The sequence below is a fragment of the Rhinopithecus bieti genome, unplaced genomic scaffold (assembly GCF_001698545.2).
Source record: "Rhinopithecus bieti isolate Rb0 unplaced genomic scaffold, ASM169854v2 scaffold_5626, whole genome shotgun sequence".
In the NCBI taxonomy this organism is placed as follows: domain Eukaryota; kingdom Metazoa; phylum Chordata; class Mammalia; order Primates; family Cercopithecidae; genus Rhinopithecus; species Rhinopithecus bieti.
The window spans coordinates 7108711-7133066 of record NW_016805666.1 but is presented as its reverse complement, the minus strand read 5'-3'; the positions used below and the strand labels follow the sequence as shown (position 1 = coordinate 7133066).

Genomic DNA, 24356 nt, shown 5'->3' with positions numbered 1-24356 from the left:
GTGACTTTTATGTTTATTTATTTTAAATACAACATGTTTTTAAATAAACTTGGAGGGTTTGAAACTCATCAGCGACATCCTGAAACCCACAGGGGTCATTCAAATTCTTCCTCGCCTGGCTTGAAAATGTTAAGAAATTCGTGAGGCAGCATTTGGAAAACCTGCTGCTTCCAAAGTACACACTGGGTGTTTTGGACTAACTGTAGTTCATTTACAAACGGCATGCTGGAGCTGGGTGGGACCTGTGAGGTGTCTCACATCACAGGCATGGCAACTGAGGTCCGGAGAGGTGACTTGCTTAAGATTACACTGCCTTGATTTCTCACTCACATAGCATAATGATGAGATGTTCAGCTGATACTTCTATAAGATAAAGAAGAATCATGAAGTGTTTCTCGGAGATGAAATGAGAGGCTGTGAATACACGGAGGCTGTGAATGCACTCTCATTGGTGTATCATGGTTCCCATTCAAGTTCAGATCAAATCCATTTCTCCCAGGCAGCCCAGAAAGACAGGTAATGGAGACAAGTGTACACACCTTCTTCCTATGTTAGCTGACAAAGAATAAATATGTCACAGATCATGGCAAGGCAGGTTCTTTTCCCTCAAAAATTCATAGATTCCTAAAAATCCTGTAATGCTGGGACTCTGCAGTGCCAACTACCATTTTCCTAATGAAAGTAGCCTTAATATACTGTAATGAAACTCTGACTTTCTATTGACCACTCTGCAGAGACCAGTAGAAGACTTCAGAAACTTGTTCCTCAGAACAGACCCATAGTTATTTCACGGCTTCATTCATTACCTTGCATTAGCACTTCAAGCCTCTGCAATAGGCCTCTCCCACTGCACTGGTAAAAGTTGCTAAAGTCCCAATTGCCAAATCCAGTGGACTCTTTAAATTTCTTTCTTTTTGAGACAGAGTCTCAGTCACTCTGTTGCCCAGGTTGGAGTGCAGTGGCTTGATCTTGGCTCACTGCAGTCTCTGCCTCCCGGGTTCAAGCGATCCTGTCATGTCAGCCTCCATCAAGTAGCTGGAATTACAGACGTGCACCACCATACCTGGCGAATTTTTGTATTTTTAGTAGAGGCGGCGTCTTACGATGTTGGCCAGGCTGGTCTGGAACTCCTGACCTCAAGTGATCTACCTCCAAAAGTGCTTGGATTACAGGCATAAGCCACTGTGCCCAGCCTGATTCTTTAAATTTCTCAACTTATTGTCCTCTCTGTTCCATTTGACTATTCTGACCAGCTCTCTTTCTGAAAACTCTCTTCTCTATAACTTTCTAAGATGATTCTCTCTCTCCAAATTCTTCTACCACTGACTGTACCCATTCAGTTTCTTCTGCTGCTCCTCTTCCTCCATCTCCTGAATTAGTGCTGCTCATGGCTGCATCCTTGGCCTTTCCTGTTCTCACTATACACTTGGTCTCTAAGTACACTTGGTCTCTAAGTAAACTTGTCTGCTTCTGTGACTTTAATTACCATCTAAAACCTGATGAGTTCTGGCTAAATCTCTCTAGTCCAGGCCTCTCCTCTGAGCTTCAAATCCAAATAAATCTCAAACTGCCTACAAGGCATCTCAACATGGTCATTCTACAAGGCAACTTCAACTTACAGTGGCCAAAAGGCAATTCTTTCTCTTGTCCTATAATCCCTATGTTGAGGAATAATGTCGAGCCTCTGCTTATTCTCCCAAGTCAGGAACTAGAAAGGCATTGCAAATTTCTCTGTCCCTATGACCTGCCAATACATTTTCTCAAGTTTTGTAGCTTCTTACTTCCTTGTTTCTTTCCTTTTTTGAGATAGAGTGTCACTCTGTTTTCCAGGCTGCCATGCAGTGGTGTGATGTCCACTCATTTCCAACTCCACCTGCCGAGCTCAAGTGATTCTTGTGCTTCAGCCTCCAGAGTAGCTGGGATTATAGGCATGCACTACCACACTCGGCTAATTTTGTATTTTTAGAAAAGACAGGGTTGTACCATGTTGCCCAGGCTGGTCTTGAACTCCTGGCTCAAGTGATCTGCCTGTCACTGCCTCCCAAAGTGCTAGGATTAAAAGCGTGAGCTACTGTATCCGGCCACTTCCTTGTTTCCTGAATGCAGTGCTTCCTTTCTATTCCCACTGCCGGCTGTCATAGTTCAGACCTCATCCCTTGCCACTGGGATTCCTGTGATTATTTCCCGGTTGGATACTCAACCTCCAACCTCACCAGACTTTGATTCATTCCCTGTGCTATGGACAAAGTGCTCTCTCTTATACATAAATATATTACTCTCCTGATTAAAGTGATTAAATCTCTCCACATCCTCCTTCAGTCACCAGTGGCTTTATTTTATTTATTTATTTATTATTTATTTATTTTTGAGATGGAGTTTCACTCTTGTTGCCCAGGCTGGAGTGCAATGGCACAATCTTGGCTCCCCGCAACCTCTGCCTCCCGGGTTCAAGCGATTCTCCTGCCTCAGCCTCCTGAGTACCTGGGATCACAGGCATGAGCCACCACTCCTGACTGATTTTTTGTATTTTTACAAAAAACGGGGTTTCTCCATGTTGGTCAGTCTGGTTTCGAACTCCCGACCTCAGGTGATCTGCCTACCTTGGCCTCCCAAAGTACTGGGGTTATAGGCATGAGCCACTGTGCCTAGCCCACCTGTGCCTTTAGACATATCTGTGGACACTTAGAGTTCTCCATGCTTTGGCTCCTAGATAGCTCTCATGGCCTTTTATTCTCCACACTCCATATTCTTGACTGCACAGCTTGAGATTCCCTAAATAGTTATTTCCAGCTCTCTTGACATCTGTGCTTGATTTACAGTACCTATAGTATTTATAATACTGTATTATACTTATTTGTTTACATATCTCTCTCCTATTCTAAACTACAGACCTCTTAGAAATAAAAACTATGTTTATGCTTGTGTCCCCAATACCTAGGGTTGTCTCTGCCACATGGTAGGCTCACAAAAAAAAGTCTGTTGTATGATGAGTGGGTGCAGGCATGATTTAAATGAAGGAAGTCATCCTGCCTCACAAAACAAGATGCTTGTTTTCTGTAGGAGAAAGTATTCCAGTCACCAAAACTCCGTTACCCAAGATGGATAGCTCTGTGCCCTGGAAAACACAGAGTGAAGCAGATTACAAACGGCATGTCCTCTTCTGTGGAACAGAGGTTATCCAGGCCAAGGCAGCTTGCTCTGGGACCGTGAGAGCAGTGGTACTGCAGACTGGTTAGCATCACCTCCTTTTTCTTATTTTTAATGGCATATTTTTGCTCAGTTTGTCTAGTGCCTTAAATTTATTAGCTAAAGAGAAGCTGTTTTTTCTTTATAATCATAGTTTTTTTAATTTTTAATTTCTGTGGGTATATAGTAGCTGTGTATATACTTATGGGATACCTGAGCTGTTTTGACACAGGCCTGCAATGTGAAATAAGCACATCGTGGAGAATGGGGTATCTATTCCCTCAAGCATTTGTCATTTGAGTTACAAACAATCCAATTACACTTTTAAGTTATTTAAAATACACAACTAAGTTATTATTGACTATAGTCACCCTTTGTACTATCAAATAGCAGGCCTTACTCATTTTTTCCATTTTTTTTTTGTACCCATAGATAAGGAGAAATCTTACCTACAGGTACAGAACACACCCAATATATATAAATCCATATATTTTAAATACCAATTGAACTATGGCATATGCCTGTTAGTAAAAATGATAGTACTGATGACACTAATTATTATTTATGTGCTTTGCAGTATATAAACTATTTCCACCATATCAAACAAGCAGAGCAGAGATGCTTACTGCTTCTACTATGCCTATGAATAGGCTGAGGCCACACAATTCAATGAACTTTTAAAAATACCACGGCCAGCCGTTGACGAAGCTGCACCTAGAACCCAGGTCTTCTAATCCTGAATCCCAAGTTCTTTCTAGGGTGGGCTAGAAACTGCAAATGTAACATTGCACAGTATTAGAAAAGTGAGTCCATCAGTATTTACTGGACCACTTAATTCAAGTGACATGCGTGTGCATGCACACGTTTGGGTCATTTTCTTAAAATAAAATTATATTTGGCAAAGCTGTGCTGTGCACCCAGTACGGGGGTTTCCTATCTCCGGGATGCATTGAAATTGGAAGTGGAGGAAAGAAAGGCCAGAGAGAGTACTGGGCTCTGAGATAGAGATTTCCGTTCTAGCATTTATGGATTTTTCTAGCTATCTTTCAATTGCCTTTGAGCTTAAACATTGTTCAAATATCAGTAGAGAGAAACAAAAGTGGTGTTGAGGTTTGGAAGAGCACCAGCAGTACTGTTGGTCTCCTGAGAGTGTGGGGTGTGTGTTTGTTGTTCCAGGATTCAACACTGCAAAGGGAGACCTTGTGAGATCCATTCTCTACCCCAAGCCAATGAATTTTAAGTTGTACAGGGATGCCATCAGGTTCCTCCTGTGCCTTGTAGGAACAGCCACCATTGGGATGATCTATACTCTGTGTGTCTATGTGCTTAGCGGGGTAAGCTGTCTTTGCTCTTTTATTAAACGTGTACATACTCATCTATATATATTTTGTACTGTACATGTTGGCTTTAATCTAGGATGTGGTTTACAAACCTGGGAAACAAAGCCAAGCCCTGAAACCTGTGTGTGGACTTCCAGATCCCAATCAGCAACTGATCACTAAGTCCATAATAACAGACAGGCTTCATGGGATAGGGGGATAAAACTATTTATTCATTGATATATCAATGTACTTCTCTTTTTTATACTATTTTTCCTTTTCAATCTGAGAATATATTTATTTCAATAAAGTAGCATTTTTATAGCGATCGAACGAGGGATTTTAAATAAAATCAGACACCCAGTTTTCGTGAGGTCATGGAAGACTAGCATGTTATTCTTTGCTGGTAACAATATAAATCACATTTTTTTTTATTGCTATTTGGCGAAAGATAGTGAGAGCTATAAACATGGTCATGCCTTTAACCCACTGATATCATTTCTTGAAATTTGACCTAAAGAAGTAAACAAAAAGAAGGAAGGCTGGGCACAGTGGCTCACGCCTGTAATCCTGCACTTTGGGAGGCCAAGGCGGGTGGATCAGCTGAGGTCAGGAGTTCAAGACCAGCCTGGCCAACATGGCAAAACCCCGTCTCTACTAAAAGTACAAAAATTAGCCAGGCATGGTGGCGGGTGCCTGTAATACCAGCTACTCGGGAGGCTGAGGCAGAAAAATCACTCGAACCCGGGAGGTGGAGGTTACAATGAGCCGAGATCGTATCACTGCACTCCAGCCTGGGTGACAAGAGTGAAACTCTGTCTCAGAAGAAAAAAAAAAAAAGGCAAAGAGTCGTATGCTGTTCATCAGTGATTTGTCTGTAATAATTAAAGAATGACTGTCATCCAGGAACCTCCAGAGGAGGTGGTGAGGAAAGCCCTTGACGTCATCACAATTGCAGTTCCTCCTGCTCTCCCTGCTGCTCTGACCACAGGCATTATCTATGCCCAGAGGAGGCTGAAGAAGAGAGGCATCTTCTGCATTAGCCCCCAGAGGATCAATGTGTGTGGACAGTTAAACCTTGTCTGCTTTGACAAGGTATGTGTGTTTCATCCTTATTGTTATCATCATTTTTTACCATTGCTGTCATCGTGTGTATCTACTTTTACCCTCTTGCAAGGCAGGAGACATAGAATGTGGGTGGCTGTCTTCATTTTATCCCTGGTTAGATGCGTGATCTGGCAAAGATACGTCTCTTAAGCTCGCAGAGTCCAAGGTTTAGAGAAGAAGTGGGTGCTAAATAGGATAATCTTTTTGGGTCCTTCCAACTTCAATATCCTATGAAAAGCAATTAAAATAGCATCCCTTTTCTCTGCAGTCAAAACCTTCATATACAGAACAAAATTTAAACCCTTTACTCTCGTCACTGCTGTATCCTTGATGCTAAGAATATTGCCTGGTGTAGAGTTAGTGTGCAATAAAGATTGATTGAATTAATGAACGAATAAAAAAGGAAGAGTTTATTAAACTGTGCCTTACTCTGAGACTCATATTGAACTTTTGCTGTATTTTCCCATCTGTAGTTTATTGTCTAAAACTACCCTTGATTATTTGCCAGTTATTCCCAACCAGCCTCTTATTCTGCCATCTCTGTATTGTATTTATTTAGTCTGTACATACATATGCTGGGGTGAAGGTGGGAGTTGTGAGAGAGTAAGATGGAAATGCCTTTCAGGACATTGTGAACAGAGGCATGGAGGCAGGAAAGCAAGAGAGTGTGGTTTTGACTAGAGCAGGCTGTTGGTAATGGGAGAGGCTATCTGTGGACCTTGAATGTCTGGCTTAGAAAGTGTTTACATACATTTTAAGCAGTGGAGAGTTATTGAAGGCTTTTGTTGCTGTTGTTGACTTCTTTTTTAAATTTGCCTTTTAAATGTGGTAAAATACACGTAACATAAAACTTATTTTAGCCATTTTTCAGTGTACTGTTCACTGGCATTAAGTACCTTCTCACACTGTTCTGCAGCCATCACTACTATTCATTTTGAGGACTTCTTTTATTTTCCCAAACTGAAACTATATTCATTCAGTAGTATCCAGAAGGTTTCGATAGTTGAGAATTAATGGGATCAGGGCTGTAGTTTATAATTCTTGGAATATCAGAAAGATCTACCAAGAACAGAAAGTCAACATAACTCTTGCTACCATTTTCATATTATTCTGTGATCAAACTAGCAAGGTAAGAAATGACATTCTATTTATGAGATTATATCCTTGGACTTGGAAAAAGAAACAGGAGTGGGAGAGATCATTGTGCCTAAATTTGTATAAAAAATGAGCAATAATTATGAGTAATTATGATTATTATTAGCTTTTACTGTATGCTAGATGTTAAATGAAACACTTTATGTTATCCCATTTAATCTTCACCACAACTCTCTGAGATTATGACCATGTTACGGATAAGAGCTCTTATATTTAGAGGGATTCATTTGCTCTGGTCACACAACTGGTGTTTAAACCTAACCTGAATTCTTAACCATTATATTGCACTGAGAGAAATACCAACACTTTTTTTTTTTTTTTTTTTTTTTTTTTTTTTTACCAAATAGCAAATCATTTCTTTCAAGTCTTTTCACACACAGTGCCCTGCAGGTAAAAAATTCCACTCTATTCCTTATTTTAATGACATATTTTAAACTTCTGCTATGAAACTAGGACCATTTTATATCGAGGACTTTCCCATCCATTCAGGCTACCATTAGATCCTCAAAACAATCCTCTGAAGTTGTGAGGAAGATACTTTTTTTGTTGTTGTTATGAAGGACACTAAAGTTGGAAAAGATTAAGTTCCAGCTTGTTAGACAACTGGCATAAGCTCATCAATGCTTCCAACAGGTACTCCAGAGACCCCCCGCTCCATGGTGCCCCTCCTTGAAATGCTGATCTTGTTAATATGTTTGTGAAGCATTTTCTCATGACAAAAATACCTTATTTATCTGCACTATGGAGCCTTCACTATGGGGACCCTGGATTTTTTTTTTTTTTTTTTTAAGTAGGGAGGTGGTTTCATTGTGTTGTTTAGGCTGGTCTCCAACTCCTGAGTTCGAGTGATTCTCCTGTGTCAGCCTCCCGTAGTGCTGGGATTATGGCATGAAGCACCGCGCCTTGCCTGGATCTTCAGAGTAAATGCAGCATTTGTTTCTGTTCAGACAGGCACCTTAACAAGGGATGGCTTGGACCTCTGGGGAGTCGTGTCCTGTGATAGGAATGGGTGAGTACCTTGGACCAAATGCATTCTAGTGTCTCTTTTCCCAAAATTCCGTGTTTTCTCTTGAAATTACTAATGGAGATATTTGGACTTTGGCTTTGGTGAACAATGATTGCCAAAGTATCTTCTTTTAACTTCTCATCTTGAATTCTTCAAAGCCTCACTAAAGCATACCCATTTCCCCCCACCCCCACGCAGTCCCATGCCACTCACAAATCCGGGAGATGAAGCTTTGACACTGCATCCAGATCCTCGCTAAAATATAATTTGTTCCAGCATGAAGTTGACCCAGTAGAAGTAATTTAGACATTACCAGGACACTGTCCTTTAAGGAGGTAACATTCTTGGTTCAAGCTGAAGCCTCTTGACGTGCTAGGAGGAAGAACACTGCTCTTACTTTTGTACCTTGAATTTCAGGAAGGGAACAGGAACATTTGTAGAACCGTAGCTAGTGTACTCATTTTTCTTGGTATTCCAGTTTTAAGAACTCTACTTTCTGGCTGCTGGAAATTCCTTTTCTTTTCTTTCTTTTCTTTTCTTTCTTTCTTTCTTTTTTTTTTTTTTTTTCATTGAGACGGAGTTTCACTCTTATCACCCAGGCTGGAGTGCAGTGGCATGATCTTGGCTCATTGCAACCTCCGCCTCCTGGGTTCAAGTAATTCTTCTGCCTCAGTCTCCCGAGTAGCTGGGATTACAAGTGCCTGCCACCATGCCTGGCTAATTTTTGTATTTTTAGTAGGGACGGGGTTTCCCCATGTTGGCCAGGCTGGTCTCAAACTCCAGACCTCAGATGATTCGCCCACTTCACCCTCCTAAAGTGTTGGGATTACAGGCGTGAGCCACTGCGCCGGGCTGAAACTCCTTTTTCCTAGCAAGTGAAGACAGTTTTGGCAGTTCTCAGCTTGGTGTGTTCAGGATTTGCACAGCCCTCGCCTGTGGCCCTCTTGTGGCCATGTCTGAGTTTGCATCTCCGCCTGCTTTTTCTACTCACTACGAATTCCTGGGGAATCAGAACATGAAATCGCTGATGCACTAGACATTTATGTTTTGTTTGAAAATGAAAGTTTTCTCCTGTAACACTTGTCACTTAAATCACAAAGCATTTTGTGCATGAAATGTTCATGGTGGTTCTTTGGCATTCTACAGATGACATGTAATTTATCCATAAAATATGCTAATTACACATAGTTTAATACTTGTCATATTAAAATACCATTTAGAAACAAGTCTAATTCCTGGATTAAAAAAGTGATCCTTGTGCTTCTAGCCACTTTAGTGTACAGAAGAAGCCTCTTAATGTGTTAAACTCTGAAGTTCTTTTCATTTTTCCTAGAGGATAGATTTGGATATATACTTCGTCTCATAGTTCATTAGTGTTTTTCTGTTTCAGCTTCTACAAAATATGTATACATTTATTCAAATATCTGTGCATCTTGAGAGCAGTCTTGTTCTTATTTAGATTTGCATCTCTAGTGCTGTAACTCTGTACCAGGCACAGATAGTAGGTGCACAGTAATTGCTCATCTAAAATGAACTCAATATATTCTGTCTTTTGAATGTTCCACTTATTGAATTGACACCATATTATCCATAAAGCTTTGGAAACTTTCTGTTTCTAAAAGTGACTTGTTTTATTGAAGTAATAACAATTGATATGTTATTGAAAACATATCAGGGAGGGTAAATGATCCCTCCCTCCCTCCATCTCCCTCCCTCACCTCCTCCCTCCTCCCTTTCCTTCTTCCTTCCTTCCTTCCTTCCTTCCTTCCTTCCTTCCTTCCCTTCTTGCCTGCCCTGCCTGCCAGATACAAAGTTAGAATCCACAATGATATAAAACAATTTAAAATAAAAAACGGCAAATTTAATTAATAACATGAAACAAAACAGAATTAAGTCTAGGTGAGAAGTGAGCACCTGACCTAGAGGCTATTAAATGCCTTCTCGTTAAACGTGAGCTCATCTCTGATATTTCTTCTTTTCCAAAAAGCCCTGATTGTTGTGCCAGATACTTTAAGAACTATTAAAGGCTATCAGGGATTGATAGCCAGAAATACTCAGATAAAAATGCACCAACAGGACTGATAGAGAGCTTTATATATTTGCTGTGCTAACCAGAGTCTGGCCCAATCCTCTGGAATGCAGAATTATATACTCAGAATTACAGACTAGTGACAGTGTACGTCTCATAGTAAAAATAACATTTTTTTTTTCCTGATCTGTATTTTGCTTTTCAGTGTGAGTTTAAGTTTCTGTGTTAACTATACTGCTGGTGGTCTCTTCCTTTTAGATATTTACTAAAATACCATCGGGTATGCGGTAAACCCACCAAGATGAGTTGCTCTTTTAACACATAATAATGAATATAACTAACAGGGTCAATACAAAGCCAGGACATTTTTGAACTCTTAGTGTGACAAAAGGAAGCTTGAATGCAAAAGCCAGGAAGCCATGTGGCTGAATTGTGAGTCAACGTTGCGATATGTTTGCTTTCAAAGCAAAGGGCTAGAGCAACTTAAGGTTATCTTTAAATAAATGCAGGGTCCATATTATCAGAAGTAATTGTCTGTCTTGAAATGTGGTCCCCAGGATCAGAAAATGACAAATAGAAACTTTTCCAAACAAGCAGAATAAGGAAAGTGAGAGGGAGGCCTGATAAAACTGTTATTAGAGGAACAGCTAGAGGTTCCTGTGCAACACCAGAGGGAGGGAGGTAAAGGGGAACGGCCGAGTTGATCCGTAAGTTTGAAAGAAGTTGGCATGTGGAGGAGCGGGAGCAAGTGAACTCTCACTGGCTCCCAGGAGCAGATTTTGCCCCCACGTAGGATGAAGCTTCCACCATTCAGACGTCCTCCAAACGGGATAAGCTGCTTTGAGAACCAACGTCTGTGCTGCCCATTTGAGAAGGGGCTGTGACCCACCAAGCTGCAGACGACATTCTTCTTGTGATGCCAGAGCTGAACTTAATGGCCTCCACTCTGAGTTAGTGAAGGCACCCGGCCTATAACATTTGAGTTGTATTTTAATAGCTTTTTAGATGAGACTGTGTTCTCATCTAAAATGAAATGATGGGGATAATGATTGGGATAGGGACACAAGAGGCCAGGGTGGAAGAGGGGGATGCAATGTTCTTTTGAAAAATGTTCTTAGCCAGGCACGGTGGCTCACACTTGTAATCCCAGCACTTTGGGAGGCCGAGGCGGGTGGGTTACCTGAGGTCGGGAGTTCAAGACCAGCCTGGCCAACATGGTGAAGCCCCATCTTTGCTAAAAATACAAAAAACTAGCTTGGCATGGTGGTGGCTGCCTGTAATTCCAGCTACTCAGGAGGCTGAGGCAGGAGAATCGCTTGAACTTGGGAAGCAGAGGTTGCAGTGAATCGAGATCACACTACTGCCCTCCTCCAGCCTGGGTGACGGAGTGATAGAGTGAGACCCTGTATCCAAAAAAAAAAAAACAAACGAACAACATAAAACCTCAGAGACCTTTCTCATACTCAGTGAACTTACTTGGCTGAATGAAGCACTATTAATGTGGGAGGATTGGAGAGTGGCTATTAATGCAACAAAGCATATTAAATTATGTTTTATAAAGATCTTTGTTCACCTCCAAAATGCTCTGTTTTGGCATGAGGAGATAGAATGGAAACCCATTTCCTTTTCTCCTTAAGCTTTCAGGAAGTTCACAGCTTTGCCTCAGGCCAGGCTGTGCCATGGGGCCCAGTGTGTGCGGCGATGGCCAGCTGCCACTCTCTGATCCTTCTTGATGGGACCATCCAGGGAGACCCTCTGGACCTCAAAATGTTTGAAGCCACCACCTGGGTAAGCCTCTGCTCTTCAGAGAACCTGAGAAGCTTCTTCAATGCCAGAGCAACATAGGCAATATCAGAGCTATGTGATTCTTATCAAAGGTGAGGTGTCCAATGTGGAGTACGTTTGGTAGTGAAGGGCAAACTCATCTAAGCCTGGTTTCCTCATCTGTGCAATGAAGCTAATAATAGCATCTACATAATGAGACTATTGTGAGGATTGAATGAGATGATGCATTAAAAAAGTCCTTGGCACTGTGCCTGGCAAATATTAAAGGTTCAATCATATTAATATAATTGTAATTATTATGTAATTTTTTCTCATCTCTCTGTACTGTTCTCTGAGCATTGTCTGGTTTCAAAGATTTTCCAGAATATGGGAATCAGAAAACGTTGCTTTCTCCAGCGCTCAGCATAACTCATAGACTCATGGTGACTATAAGTCTGATTTCTATTAATTTAGTATTTATTTTATTTCCAAGACTAGAAACAACAAAAAGGAAAACCACTAAAGAGCTTTTGTTGAGACTCTAAACTAGATTTAAGAGCCACAGTGTAGTTCAGGAGTTTGGCTTTTCTGCTTCTAGTTTTGGCTGTGCTCTAACTGACTGCTGAATCCTGTTAATCTGTCTCTCATGTTGGGGCCTTGGCTCTCATGACCATAAAATGAATTAGACTATTGGTGTTCACATAACACAAAACAAGACAAACACTCTGGAACCTTTTCATAAAAGGAAACATTCTCCAGAAACACTGTAAAGACTGAATAGCTGGAGTTACTCCAGCTGAAATAAAAGGTGGGGTCTAAAGATGAGGATTAAGGGACATGCATCCCCAACTACTTAGCCATAATCCCTTCCTTTCTCCCTGCGCTGCCTATAGCTCTCGCCTCTGGAGCACCACTGAAAGAGACAATCTTCAGGGTCCCTTCCAAACCTCCTGGAGCATTATTTCATAGCAATCTAATGTAACTTTGCCAATCCTCTATCTTTTCTCGGTTACTGATTCCATATCTTTAAACAGGGATTGCAGTTTCCTCTCTGGGACCTTGTCAGCCACTCAGTGAGATGATTACAAAGCACTGCGTTGTCTTTGGGCAAAAGGCCCCTTTAACTATAATTTAGGGTCATTATTATAGCAATTACTGATTATTAACCATGTATATCACAGTCTCTGCCCTGCCCTACCCCAGCCCTGAGGACCATCCATCCAAATTATTCAGACATGCAAGGGCAGGAAGAGCCGTGAAGTGCAGGAAAAGAACAACAGAAAGGTGCTTGCTTCACACAAAAGAAGTCTGGCCCTTCATGTTCGTGACTTTCAATCTAGGCTCTTCAGAAATGGAGAAGGAGCCTTTACACAGCGCATTCCACAGCGTTTTCAATGCATTATTATTATTATTATTAATTATTTTGTGGCAGAATAAATCTGGTTCACCTCTGAGAGAAGAGACACGGAAAACACATTGAGGTGGTCTGAGGATTTTCTCAAGGGGAGGGTTCAAACATAGTATCAGTGGGCAAACAATAAATACATCTCTGCAATGAAATATCTTATTTGTGAAATAGGAAATGGCTTTTTCTGGGGACGATTTCCACATCAAGGGAGTGCCGGCACATGCCATGGTGGTTAAGCCCTGCAGAACAGCCAGCCAGGTAAGCCCTGCTTGCTCTTCACCCCACAACACCCAAGCTCAAAGAGAAACTTTCTTCGGGCCCCCAGGTTTTGAAAGGTCACAGATGTGTCTTTGAATTTCAGGCGTGAAAATGGGTGAGACCTTCCCCCTTATTTATGAAAATAAAGATTACGGAAGGAGTGGTTAATTCCCAGTAACCAGAAGCTGTATCAGCAGGTTCCTCTCCTTTCCCCATCCCTCAACCAGGTCCCAGTGGAAGGAATCGCAATCCTGCATCAGTTCCCATTCTCATCAGCTCTGCAAAGAATGACAGTCATTGTCCAAGAGATGGGAGGTGACAGACTGGCATTCATGAAAGGTGCACCAGAGAGGGTGGCCAGCTTTTGCCAACCTGAGACAGGTCTGTAACTTGACTTGGATTACACCTGGCAAATCTGTATCTCCAGATAAATATGTTCCCACAGCGTTTGATCTATTGATCCAATTGCCTATGGGTCATCACCAGTTGGGTGACTCACCGGCATTCCAAATGCATTGCGAAAACCAAGCTTGTCTTTCTCATTTCCTGCATTTCCCGGTTTCCTATTTGGTGCATGGTACCAGCATCCCCCGCCCCCACCCCATTTCGATATCATCCCTGATTGCTTGCTCCCACTTAGTGCCTCTGTCTTGTCAGTTGCTTATCCATGGTCCTTCACTGCATCTGCTCATGCCTTCCTCATTCTCGATCACTTCAACAGTTGGTGGATTGACCCTCTGCCTCCAGTCTCCCCACCTCTGATTTGCCCTCTGTGCTGTGACCAGACTTTCTACCTCACGATTCTTTTAGCTGCTCTCATAGGCTCCAGGATCATCTCCAGTTTCTTTAGGATCATATGTAAGGCTTTCAGGTTTGAACTCCCAGTGAACTTTCCAGATGGACCTTACCACTCCTCATCCTGTGCTATTCCTGAGCTGAACTAATTCTTCACAGCTTACTCTCATGCCTCCAGGACTAAGCTCATGATTCTCCCTCCGCCCCAGAATCCTGCCTTTACTGAACCACCTCCTCCCAGGCTGGTGTATCCACCACCAGATGCTTTCCACAGCATGCTGCAATGGCCTGGATGATAGCAGTGATCTCATTTGATTGCATGGTTACTCTGCTGGCTGTAACTCAATTAGACAGAAATCCTTAGAGCAGAACTTGTGAGTTTTTTTCTATTTCATACTTTTTTTTAGCCTATATTTTAAGTTCAGTGGTACATGTGCAGGTTTGTTACGTAGGTAAACTTGAGTCATGGGGGTTTCTTGTTCAGATTAATTCATTGTCCAGGTATTAAGCCTAGTACCCATTAGTTATTTTTCCTGATCCTCTCCCTCTTGCCACCTCCACCCCAGAATAGGCCCCAGCGTGTGTCATTCCCCCCTATATGCCCATGTGTTCTCATTATTTAACTCCCACATGTAAGTTTGGTTTTCTGTTCCTGTGTTGGCTTGCTAAGGATAATGGCCTCCGGCTCCATCCAGGTCCCTGCAAAGGACGTGATCTCATTCTTTTTTTATGGCTGCGTAGTATTCCATCATGTATATGTACCACATTTTCTATATCCAGTCTATCATTGATGGGCATTTAGGTTGATTCCGTGTCTTTGGTATTGTGAATAGTGCTGCAATAAACATATATATGCATGTGCATCTTTCTTAATAGAATGATTTACCTGCCTTTGGCTATATACCCAGTAATGGGATTGGTGGGCCAAATGGTATCTCTGTCTTTAGGACTTTGAGGTGTCACTGCATTGTCTTCCACAGTGGTTCAACTAATTTACACTCCCACCAACAGTGTATGAGCACTTCTTTCTCTCCACAACCTCACTAGCATCTGCTGTTTTTTGACTTTTTAATAATCACCATTCTGACTGGTGTGAGATGGTATCTCATTGTGGTTTTGATTTGCATTTCTTTAATGATCAGTGAGGTTGAGCTTTTTTCTTTTCACATGATTGTTGGTCTCATGTATGTCTTCTTTTGAAAAGTGTTAATGTCCTTTGTCCACTTTTTAATGAGGATTTTTTGGGTTTTTTTGTCTTGTAAATTTTCTTTAAGTTTCTTATAGATGCTGGATATTAGACCTTTGTTGGATACATAGTTTGCAAAAATTTTCTCCTGTTCTGTAGGTTGTATGTTTACTCTGTTGACAGTTTCTTTTGCTGTGCAAAAGCTCTTTAGTTTAATTGGATCCCATTTGTCAATTTTTGCTTTTGTTGCAATTGTTTTTGGCATCTTTGTCATGAAATCTTTGCCCGTGGCTATATCCAGAATGGTATTGCCTAGGCTGTCTTCCAGGCTTTTATAGTTTTAGGTTTTAAAAGTCTTTAATCCAGGTTGAGTTAATTTTTGTATATGGTGTAAGGAAGGGGTCCAGTTTCAATCTTCTGCATATGGCTAGCCAGTTATTCCAGGACCATTTATTGAATAGGGAAGCCTTTCCCCATGCTTGTTTTTGTCAGGTTTGTCAAACATCCGATAGTTGTAGGTGTGAAGTCTTATATCTGGGTGCAGAGCTTGTGATTTAATCTCTGCACAGCCAATGCCTGGCAGATAGTAGATTTTCAATAAGTGTTTGTTGGTTGAACTGAAGAAAAAAGAATTCTATACTTTTTCTATCTTTTTTTCTTTTTTCAAATGCTTCATTCTCATTTTAGCTTCACTACGTCTGAAGAGGTCAACCCTGACAATGTAGTTATGTTCAGAATTTTCACTGACTTGTTTACATATCTTTGTAGAGGTGTGCTTTCTTGGGCAAAAGTTGGATGTTTGTAAAGAATTTCTTTGCCAGTACTGCCTAAGTAAATACTGCATACTAACCCTGTGTTTCTTTCTAAACAGTACCCACTAGTTTTGCTAGTGAGCTTCAGATTTACACGACACAGGGCTTTCGAGTCATAGCACTGGCCTACAAGAAGCTGGAAAATGGCCACCACACCACCGCCTTGACGAGGTAAATGGGGATGGTTTTGATAAAGCAGAAAGGTTTGATGGAAAGATGTGCCAGGTTGGAATGGCAAGTGCATTAGACTGGGATGGACTCAGGGGTTCTGGGTGGTGGACAGAGCAATATAGCTTGCTGAATTTGTGTGCATAACGTGTCTCTGAACACTGGTGAGTAGAGATATAGTAATCCCTGCCCTGCCTAAATCCCAAAGATAATGTGAGCACTCACTGGGGGATTTTATGAGAAATAGTCATATAAGATGTATAATATGATGTGATTTTTACAGCTTTGTGAAAACAGACATAGGAATATAATCAGCATTTCAGAATTTGAAATTGTGGTCATGTCCCCATTTTAAAAAATATAGTTGGTGGATTGATTGGGAGTTATGAAACATAACATTTACCTGAAAAATGTTTGATAGGAAATACACAGCTTAATGAAACAAATAAATACAGCTTAGACGATATAATCCTGGTAACATCTACACAAAAAACAAGGAAAATTTCCATACTAGAGAAAGATTTTAGCCTATAGATTCAATTTTACATTTTAAGGTTAAAATAGAGATGCTTAACAGCTCAAAAACTGCAGTATTTATAAGTTCAATTTTAATTTTTTAAATTCCACTCTTTTCAGGTATCACGTTTATTTCACCTTTCGTGTCATTTCTAACACTTAATGTCAGCCACCACTGCTATGCTGTTGTGGAGCTAATCCAGGCTTATTTTTTAAATTTAGGATTATACATTTGGAAAGTCTAACCTTTTCGTTTCAATCTAATCAAAGTCAACACTCTCATAACTATATTTTTTAACTCTTAATATTCTAAAATAAAGTTCACATATATCTGCACGTATTCTTTGTAAAAATATATAATGACCTATTATATAGTAAAAATAAAAGCAAAACATATAATGTTTCACAAAGGTGGTGGTTTAATAAATGCTCAGCTGACTCCACTAACACAAAATGAAGTAGTAGGTTGCTTGTACCTGTGTATAGAATAATTGAGGCTGCAACATCTACAAATACAGACTGATACAGGTGTGTTATGTATTGCAGACTCAGATACCTCAGTCTTGCTGCCAGTGAGATGACTGTGAAGTGGTTAACAAGTCTTGGTAAAACTCTGAAGAAAACAGTACAGTCTCCTCCCAATTTACATAGTACAGGTAGTTACATTTCTGCAAAATTCAACAAAATATTATAAGTGTGAAAAATACTTTGTGTTTATATGTAACACATATAAACAAGGGGGAAAAGCTAGGGAAATTTTAATAAACAATTTTGTAATTGCTTAATATAACATAGTAATATTATATATGCCATAATAGTACAGTATATTATAGTATAATAATAGTAAAATATAGACAAGATAAGCCTAAAATGACTTAGGAAAGTACAATAATTTTTCAGTGTCCATGAGTGTCCAGTAAGATATTCAAAAGGCATGTGGGATGCAGGATAGATATTCATCAGGCATTGATCTTTTCAGTCTTGCGTAGATGCCAAAATAAAAAAATCCACAATGTCCTCTAGAGGGAGTACTGTCCCTGCTGAGAATGACTGCTATGACCCAACCCTCTCACTTTGTGAATGGGTAAAATGAGGCCCAGAGTGGGAGGTGGCTCATTGTGTTCATTTCCTGGGCTTGTCAGACCACTCTTCCCGCAGGGCCAGTTTAATGTGACCCCTGAAACTTTGGCTGCAATAACTCTGCATATTTGTTGCAATTTGATCAACTCAGTTCAGGGTCATTCAAATGAGGGAGCTAAAAGTAAACTTTGAGATTGGATATCACATTTTGAAGGAGAGAAAACTTGGGTCCAGGGAAGGGAAGGGACAGAGCAGAATTGGGAATTGAACTTAGTTTCCTGAGAGGCTGTTGCCAAGGGCTATGGTAGGAGTCTGGCTACCATGCTGCTGCTTCTGATTGTTATGATACGATATTTGCATATTTACAAGTTGCAAACTCATGGTTTTGAAATGCATGCACGTAACAAAGCACTTATTGTGGAGACAGATGAGCAATGGGGAATAGTGAGGGCTGTGGCACACGGGAGAGTACATGTCCCGGTTGAAGGAACATGAAGGAAATTCTAACTTTTTAAAATCTTGTATGGTCTAAACACAAATCACAAATTCTCTAATAGAATTTGATCTTAGGTCATCAATTTGCCTCTCCTGTCCTAAAGCACATCACTGCATGTATTACACATAGCCAAATTATTATTATTATTTTTTTTTTGAGACAGAGTCTCACTCTATTGCCTAGACTGGAGTGCAGCGGCATGATCTCGGCTCACTGCAACCTCTGCCTCCTGGGTTCAGGCGATTCTCCTGCCACAGCCTCCTGAGTAGCTGGGATTATAAGTGTCCACTACCATGGCTAGCTAATTTTTGTTTTCTAGTAGAGATGGGGTTTCACCATGTTGGCCAGGCTGGTCTCAAACTCCCAACCTCAAGTAATCCACCCACTTCGGCCTCCCAAAGTGTTGGGATTACAGGCGTGAGCCACCATGCCTAGCCATATAGCTAAATTAATTTAATTATTCTTTGCAAATTCCTAATTAGGATGGAAGATTCTTGCTGTTGTTTTGTGTGTGTGTGTGTGTGAGTGTGTGTGTGGTTACTCGGGGTACTTCCAGCATCGGTATCATAATCTCTTCAAAGGTTATTGGCCCACTTTATGCAATGTCATTTTTTAAAAGTCACATGGATTTTAAGAACATGAAATGTAATCACAGGGGTGACAATGCTTTGTATATATTATGCTTATTTTTTTATTATTTTTAGATACTTCAGGAGGAGGCATAATGTCTGTGCAGGAAGCTGGAAGAGATAGAATGCCATTCCAAGTTGCAAAGCTTAAGACCCCTTAAGGAATTACTCCTTTTGATTTTTTTTTTTTATTCAGATCAAATGCTTATGAAAGGAAAACTCATGTAATGTTAGAACTAGCAGAGACTTTGGAGGTGCAAAGATGAACCTGATTACCAGGCAAAGAAAGTAATTTAGTCATGCTCCCACAGCAAGGCAGTGGTAGAGGGCTGACATTAGAACTCCGGTCTCCTGATTATTGTGCCTTGAACCATGCAAAGGCCATAAGCCAGAGGAGCTAGAAATACTAGTGCCAAGGTAGGTCATAGGCTATGGCAGATGTTTGACCCCGCAGCCATTTTCTTGGCCTAATCTGGCACTTCGTGGTAGGCTCAGGTCATGTCATCTGCAGAAATAACCAAGACCTGGGACCTGCGTACCAGGATCATGAGAAAGATTGGAAGACCTGTTGTGCCAAACCCCCATTGACTTCAGTAGGGAAGGCACCAGGTTCAAGAGGTTGAAGAAGAGACCCAGAGCCAGCAAATGAGACATGGGGTTTTATTAGGGGCTCGCCTACAGGGGAGAGAGTCCAGTAACAGCAGGCTGGACAGGAGAACCACCTTACATATAGAAACAGTCCAGTGGCAGCAAAGTGGACAATGCATCTGCCTTCCTATACTCCAGTGGTGGTGAGCTGTGCAGGAAAACCACCTCTGCCTGCAAACATCATGCAGTTTGCATAAACATACATTTAGGTACATCTGCCATAGAGGGTCATTCTAAGGGTACGTTTAAGTAGTTATTGCTACCACGTGCATTTACCCTGTAACACCTCAATCAGGCATCAACCAAGTTATCTTTCAAACACCAGATTAAATATCATCTTCTACAGGAAGCCTCTTCAATCACTCCACCCAGAAATGATTGCACCCTCCTCTCTGACTCCATGGGACTCTGATTTGGACATCTGTTATCATACTTTTCCCAGCCTTCCAGTCAACTGAGATGAGCCATGTCTAAATTCTACCTCCCAGTTGGATGTAAAATCTGGAGTGAGAGGCTACTATAGTCTCTGCTGCTACAGTCTCTGCTACTGCAGTCTCTGCATATTCTGTTCCACTTTTCCTCAGTGCTGTTCCTTGAACTCAGTAGAATTTCTGGATGAGGAATTTCCATAGGTTACCTGGCAAAAAAATGGTCCCAACAGGCCTCCAAGCATTTCAACTAGGCACACATTTGCTGAGCACTTGCACAGGGGTGGTGTTGAACACACTGAGTCACGTGGGATTGTTCTCAAGGAGCTGAGACAGTGTGACAAAGCAGAAGGCCAAGAATAAAACATGGGCAAATAAAATGTGAGTTACACTGAAATATAAGTAATATGCCAAGGGAGCAATTATTATTATTATTATTATTATTATTACCAGGCTGAAGTGCAATGGCATGATCTTGGCTCACTGCAACCTCCACTTCCTGGATTCAAGCGATTCTCCTGCCTCAGCCTCCCAAGTAGCTGGGATTACAGGCACCTGGCACCATGCCCAGCTCATTTTGTATTTTTAGTAGACACAGGGTTTCTCCATATTGGTCAGGCTGGGCTCGAACTCCTGACCTCAGGTGATCCATCTGCCTCGGCCTCCCAAAGTGCTGAGATTACAGGCATGAGCCACTGCGCCTGGCCGGGAGCAATGATTTCTATCTGAGGAAGCCTTTGTGGGGGACGTGGCATGAGGCTCTGAATATCAGGAGGGTTTCAGTAGCAGATCATGGGGAAATTACAACCTTTTCTATGAAGTAAGGACACATGCCTTACAGCAGTCTAAAGCAAATGTCTACGGATGGTTGAGAGAAAACCCATGGCTAGTGGTTCAGCTTGGCTGGAAATGAGGGTGGGTCAGGAATTTAGTGATAGCTGAAGCTGCAAAGATAGTTTGGAACCAGATCATAGAAAGAGTTAAATGACAGGTTCAGAAAATGGGAAATGCCATCCTTTCAAGCCTGCTCTGAGGTGAGTAGTTCAGACTGCATCACTTCCCGTTTCTCCGTGGAGGCTTTAGCAGTTTCCTGGGAGCACCACGAATGCTAGTTCATGACCGTAGCTGATGTGAGACCCCCTACTGAGACAGGCAAGGAGTCTGAGTGGGTGCCGCTTTCATCTGTGTTTCAGCCAGAGTTAGATAGTGCTAGTGGCTTGTTCTCTATCTGTGTCTAAGATAAATAAATCATGGAAGAATCTTTGAACTCCTGTTCTCAATTGGATTCCCCTGCACTCAGTTCTGTAGAATATCCCTGAAAATATTTGTGGGGTGGATAGGAGCCTTGAAGGCTGCACCTATTTGCAGAAACATTCATGCTTGATGCAGAAGATCATTGCTACCAGCTAGGGGAGAAAGAAAAGGATGAGCTTGACCTCAATAGAGAGGCCTGTTTGTTGAGATTATGACCTCATATCTCCTGGGGCTAAAATAATATTGATTATAGACTTGGCTGCTGGAGAAACTGGCATTTTATTTTATTTTTCTTTGTGCCTCCCTTATTTTTCATGCTTTGTGCCAGAGCTAAAGCTCCTCTTTGTGGGTAACAGGTGAGGCAATGAAAATCAGACTAGCCACAACAGATGGAGGAGACCCTTATGGGCTTTCAGCTCATTTTCTGCAAAGGTTAAAGCAAAGCTTTTGCTTAATAAATACTCTCTTCCTCTTCCTCTTCATTCAGTTAGAGTAAACGTCTCCAGACACTTTGTGTCCCCTCCTGTCCTCTTTCTGGATCACTCCTGGTCCCTAATCAGCACCTAACAGTGCTTGAATGAGTGAATGGAACCGCTACGACAGGGGTCTTTTCTTTTGTTTTACTTCCTGTAAGAAAGCTATCATGTGGCTGGGTGCAGTGGTTCACGCCTGTAATTCCAGCACTTTGGGAGGCAAAGGCCTTGAATTCAGGAGTTCAAGACCAGCCTGGCCAACATGGTGAAACCCTGTCTCTATTAAAAATACAAAAATTAGCCGGGCGTGGTGGTGGGCACCTATAATCCCAGCTACTTGGGAAGCTGAGGCAGGAGAATCACTTGAACCACTGTCCTCCAGCCTGGATGACAGAGAGAGACTCTGTCTCAAAAAAAAAAAAAAAAAAGAAAAAAGAAGCTACAAAGTGTGTTATTTCTGTTCCATACATCTATATATGTATTTTCAGGGAGACGGTCGAATCAGACCTGATATTTCTGGGGCTGCTGATCTTGGAGAATCGATTGAAGGAAGAGACAAAACCTGTCTTGGAAGAGCTCATCTCAGCCCAGATAAGGACTGTAATGATCACAGGTATGAAACAAAGTATATGGTGAAAACAGTAAGAATTTGATGTGGAAATAGACACGATTCACTCATTTAATAAATATTGTTGATGACCTACTCTGGGCCAGACACCATTCCAGGTGCTGGAGATGGGCAACAAAAAGGCACAATTACTGCTTTCCCAGAGTTTCCATGTCAGTGGAATGAAAGAAAATCAACCAACCAGTCAAATAGTATCAGCGTTTTGAGGTACACAAATAGGATAATGCGGGAAAGTGTGTTTGACCATCTGTTTGAGATGAGTTGGTTAAGATAGGCCTCTCCGAGAACTGACATTTGAAATAAGACCTGAATGACAAGAAGACATGAGCCAGACAAAGGTGGTTTTTATTGTCAAATGCTAGAAGAAGAAGCATCCTCAGTTGATGGGGTCTATAAATATGCTGAAGGCTCATCAATCATAAAATCCATGATTCTAGAAATTAAAGAAAATGCTGTCCTCTCTACTCCCAATCCCAACTCCAGATCATACAAACAAGATAGCAATGAGAATAAATTACACAAGAGAAATGTGTGAAATTTCTTAATGAAATCAAGTGTGACTTTATTAATGAAATTTCATGCTGATGCTATAATTTTTCAATTGGGAAAGAGACTAGAGGTGAATAAATGATTTCCTAATGAATTCATGTTTATATTTTTGCAGTGTGTTGCCTTTCTTCTGCCTGCTCTTATAGTCAGATGCTTTTAACTCTATCATTTATGTCTCGAAGATACATTATTTCCCCGTCAAAGCACGCACTTTCTGTTCCCACTTCCCCTGAACCCAGTTCTATAGTTGCAAACTCTAGAATACTTTTATTTCCTCTTTTGTACTTCTCTGTCCCCTGTTCTACTCCCCACAATCCAAGAGTGTCTTGGACTGTTTCTACTTTCTCCTTCTCTAACAACCCAGTCTAACTTTTTGAAGTTGCTGAGTTCATTTACTATTGGCTAGGATTTCCCTTACACGGTGACCCTTCTGTTTCAAAGATCTTTGTTTAGCACTTAGATGACACATTCTCATAATCTGTCCTTAACTTAGATTTATGTACAAGTGTTCATCCTTCTCCACCCTCTCTCTTTACTTCCTCTTTTCTCATATTGGAATTTCTGCTCTATTTCTTTCCTTGCTTGTTTACAATTGTTTTCCCTCAAGTATTGCCCTTGGATGGAATGGAGGGGTGCTCTTTGATTTCTTACTCATGCTTGAATATCTTCCATTGCCCTGACACGTGAATGGTATCTTGCTCAGATAAAAGATTCTTGAATTATTGTTCTTTTTTCTTAATGATCTGCATGTAGAGGCTATTCCTTTGCCTTCTGGCTTCTGATACTGCTTGTGACAAGTCCAGTGAGAGTCCATTGTAAGTAACTTACTCTTTTCTGCACATAAACTTTTTAACTTCGGAATTTAGAAATGTTTGCCTTTGTGTTCCCCTTATTTCATTAACTTAGTCTGGAACATGGACAGCACTTTTAGAAAAACTTTTATTTTATTTCATTTTTTACCATTTTTGACATCTTTATTATTAAGTCATAGTATCTGTCACTTTGAATGTTATACATATGATGAAACAGATTATGAAAAGTATCATATTTATAGCAAGAACATTGGTTTATATAACTGAATCACCAAATACGCAACCCCTTGTGACAATAACTTAATGGACTCAACTCTATCCTCTGAATGGACCAATTTTATGATGATTCATTCACTTAAAAAGTTTTGAGTTGATGAGAGTTTCTTGTTGCTTCTTTCTGTGACCCAAGGCTTTCAAATCAATCTCTGGAAACCAGTGATTAGAACCAGAGTTCCCCAGAATTAAGAAGAGATAGGAGTGGGAGAAACATGGAGAGCACCTTTTAATCTTTCTTCCTGCGAGAAAAAATTTTCCTATTGTTTATTTAATTTTGCCTCTGGTCTCTGTCCATTTTACTTCTGGAATTTCCATTGTTGTCTATCCTCTCAGTCTATCTGTTTTCTTGTAGTTGTCTTATTTATTTATTTATT

At 40.9% G+C, this 24356-nt stretch overlaps 1 protein-coding gene across 1 annotated transcript in view; it reads left to right on the top strand.

The window, feature by feature from the left end:
- Positions 1-24356, top strand: part of ATP13A4 (ATPase 13A4) — a 161816-nt gene that overhangs the window by 87924 nt on the left and 49536 nt on the right. Inside the window, exons 11-19 of the mRNA XM_017873452.1 lie at positions 3061-3231; positions 4363-4520; positions 5412-5600; positions 7715-7776; positions 11440-11590; positions 13146-13232; positions 13460-13613; positions 16085-16196; positions 22206-22330. Of these exons, the coding sequence (XP_017728941.1) occupies positions 3061-3231; positions 4363-4520; positions 5412-5600; positions 7715-7776; positions 11440-11590; positions 13146-13232; positions 13460-13613; positions 16085-16196; positions 22206-22330 (1209 nt within the window). The remainder of the gene's footprint in view (positions 1-3060; positions 3232-4362; positions 4521-5411; positions 5601-7714; positions 7777-11439; positions 11591-13145; positions 13233-13459; positions 13614-16084; positions 16197-22205; positions 22331-24356) is intronic.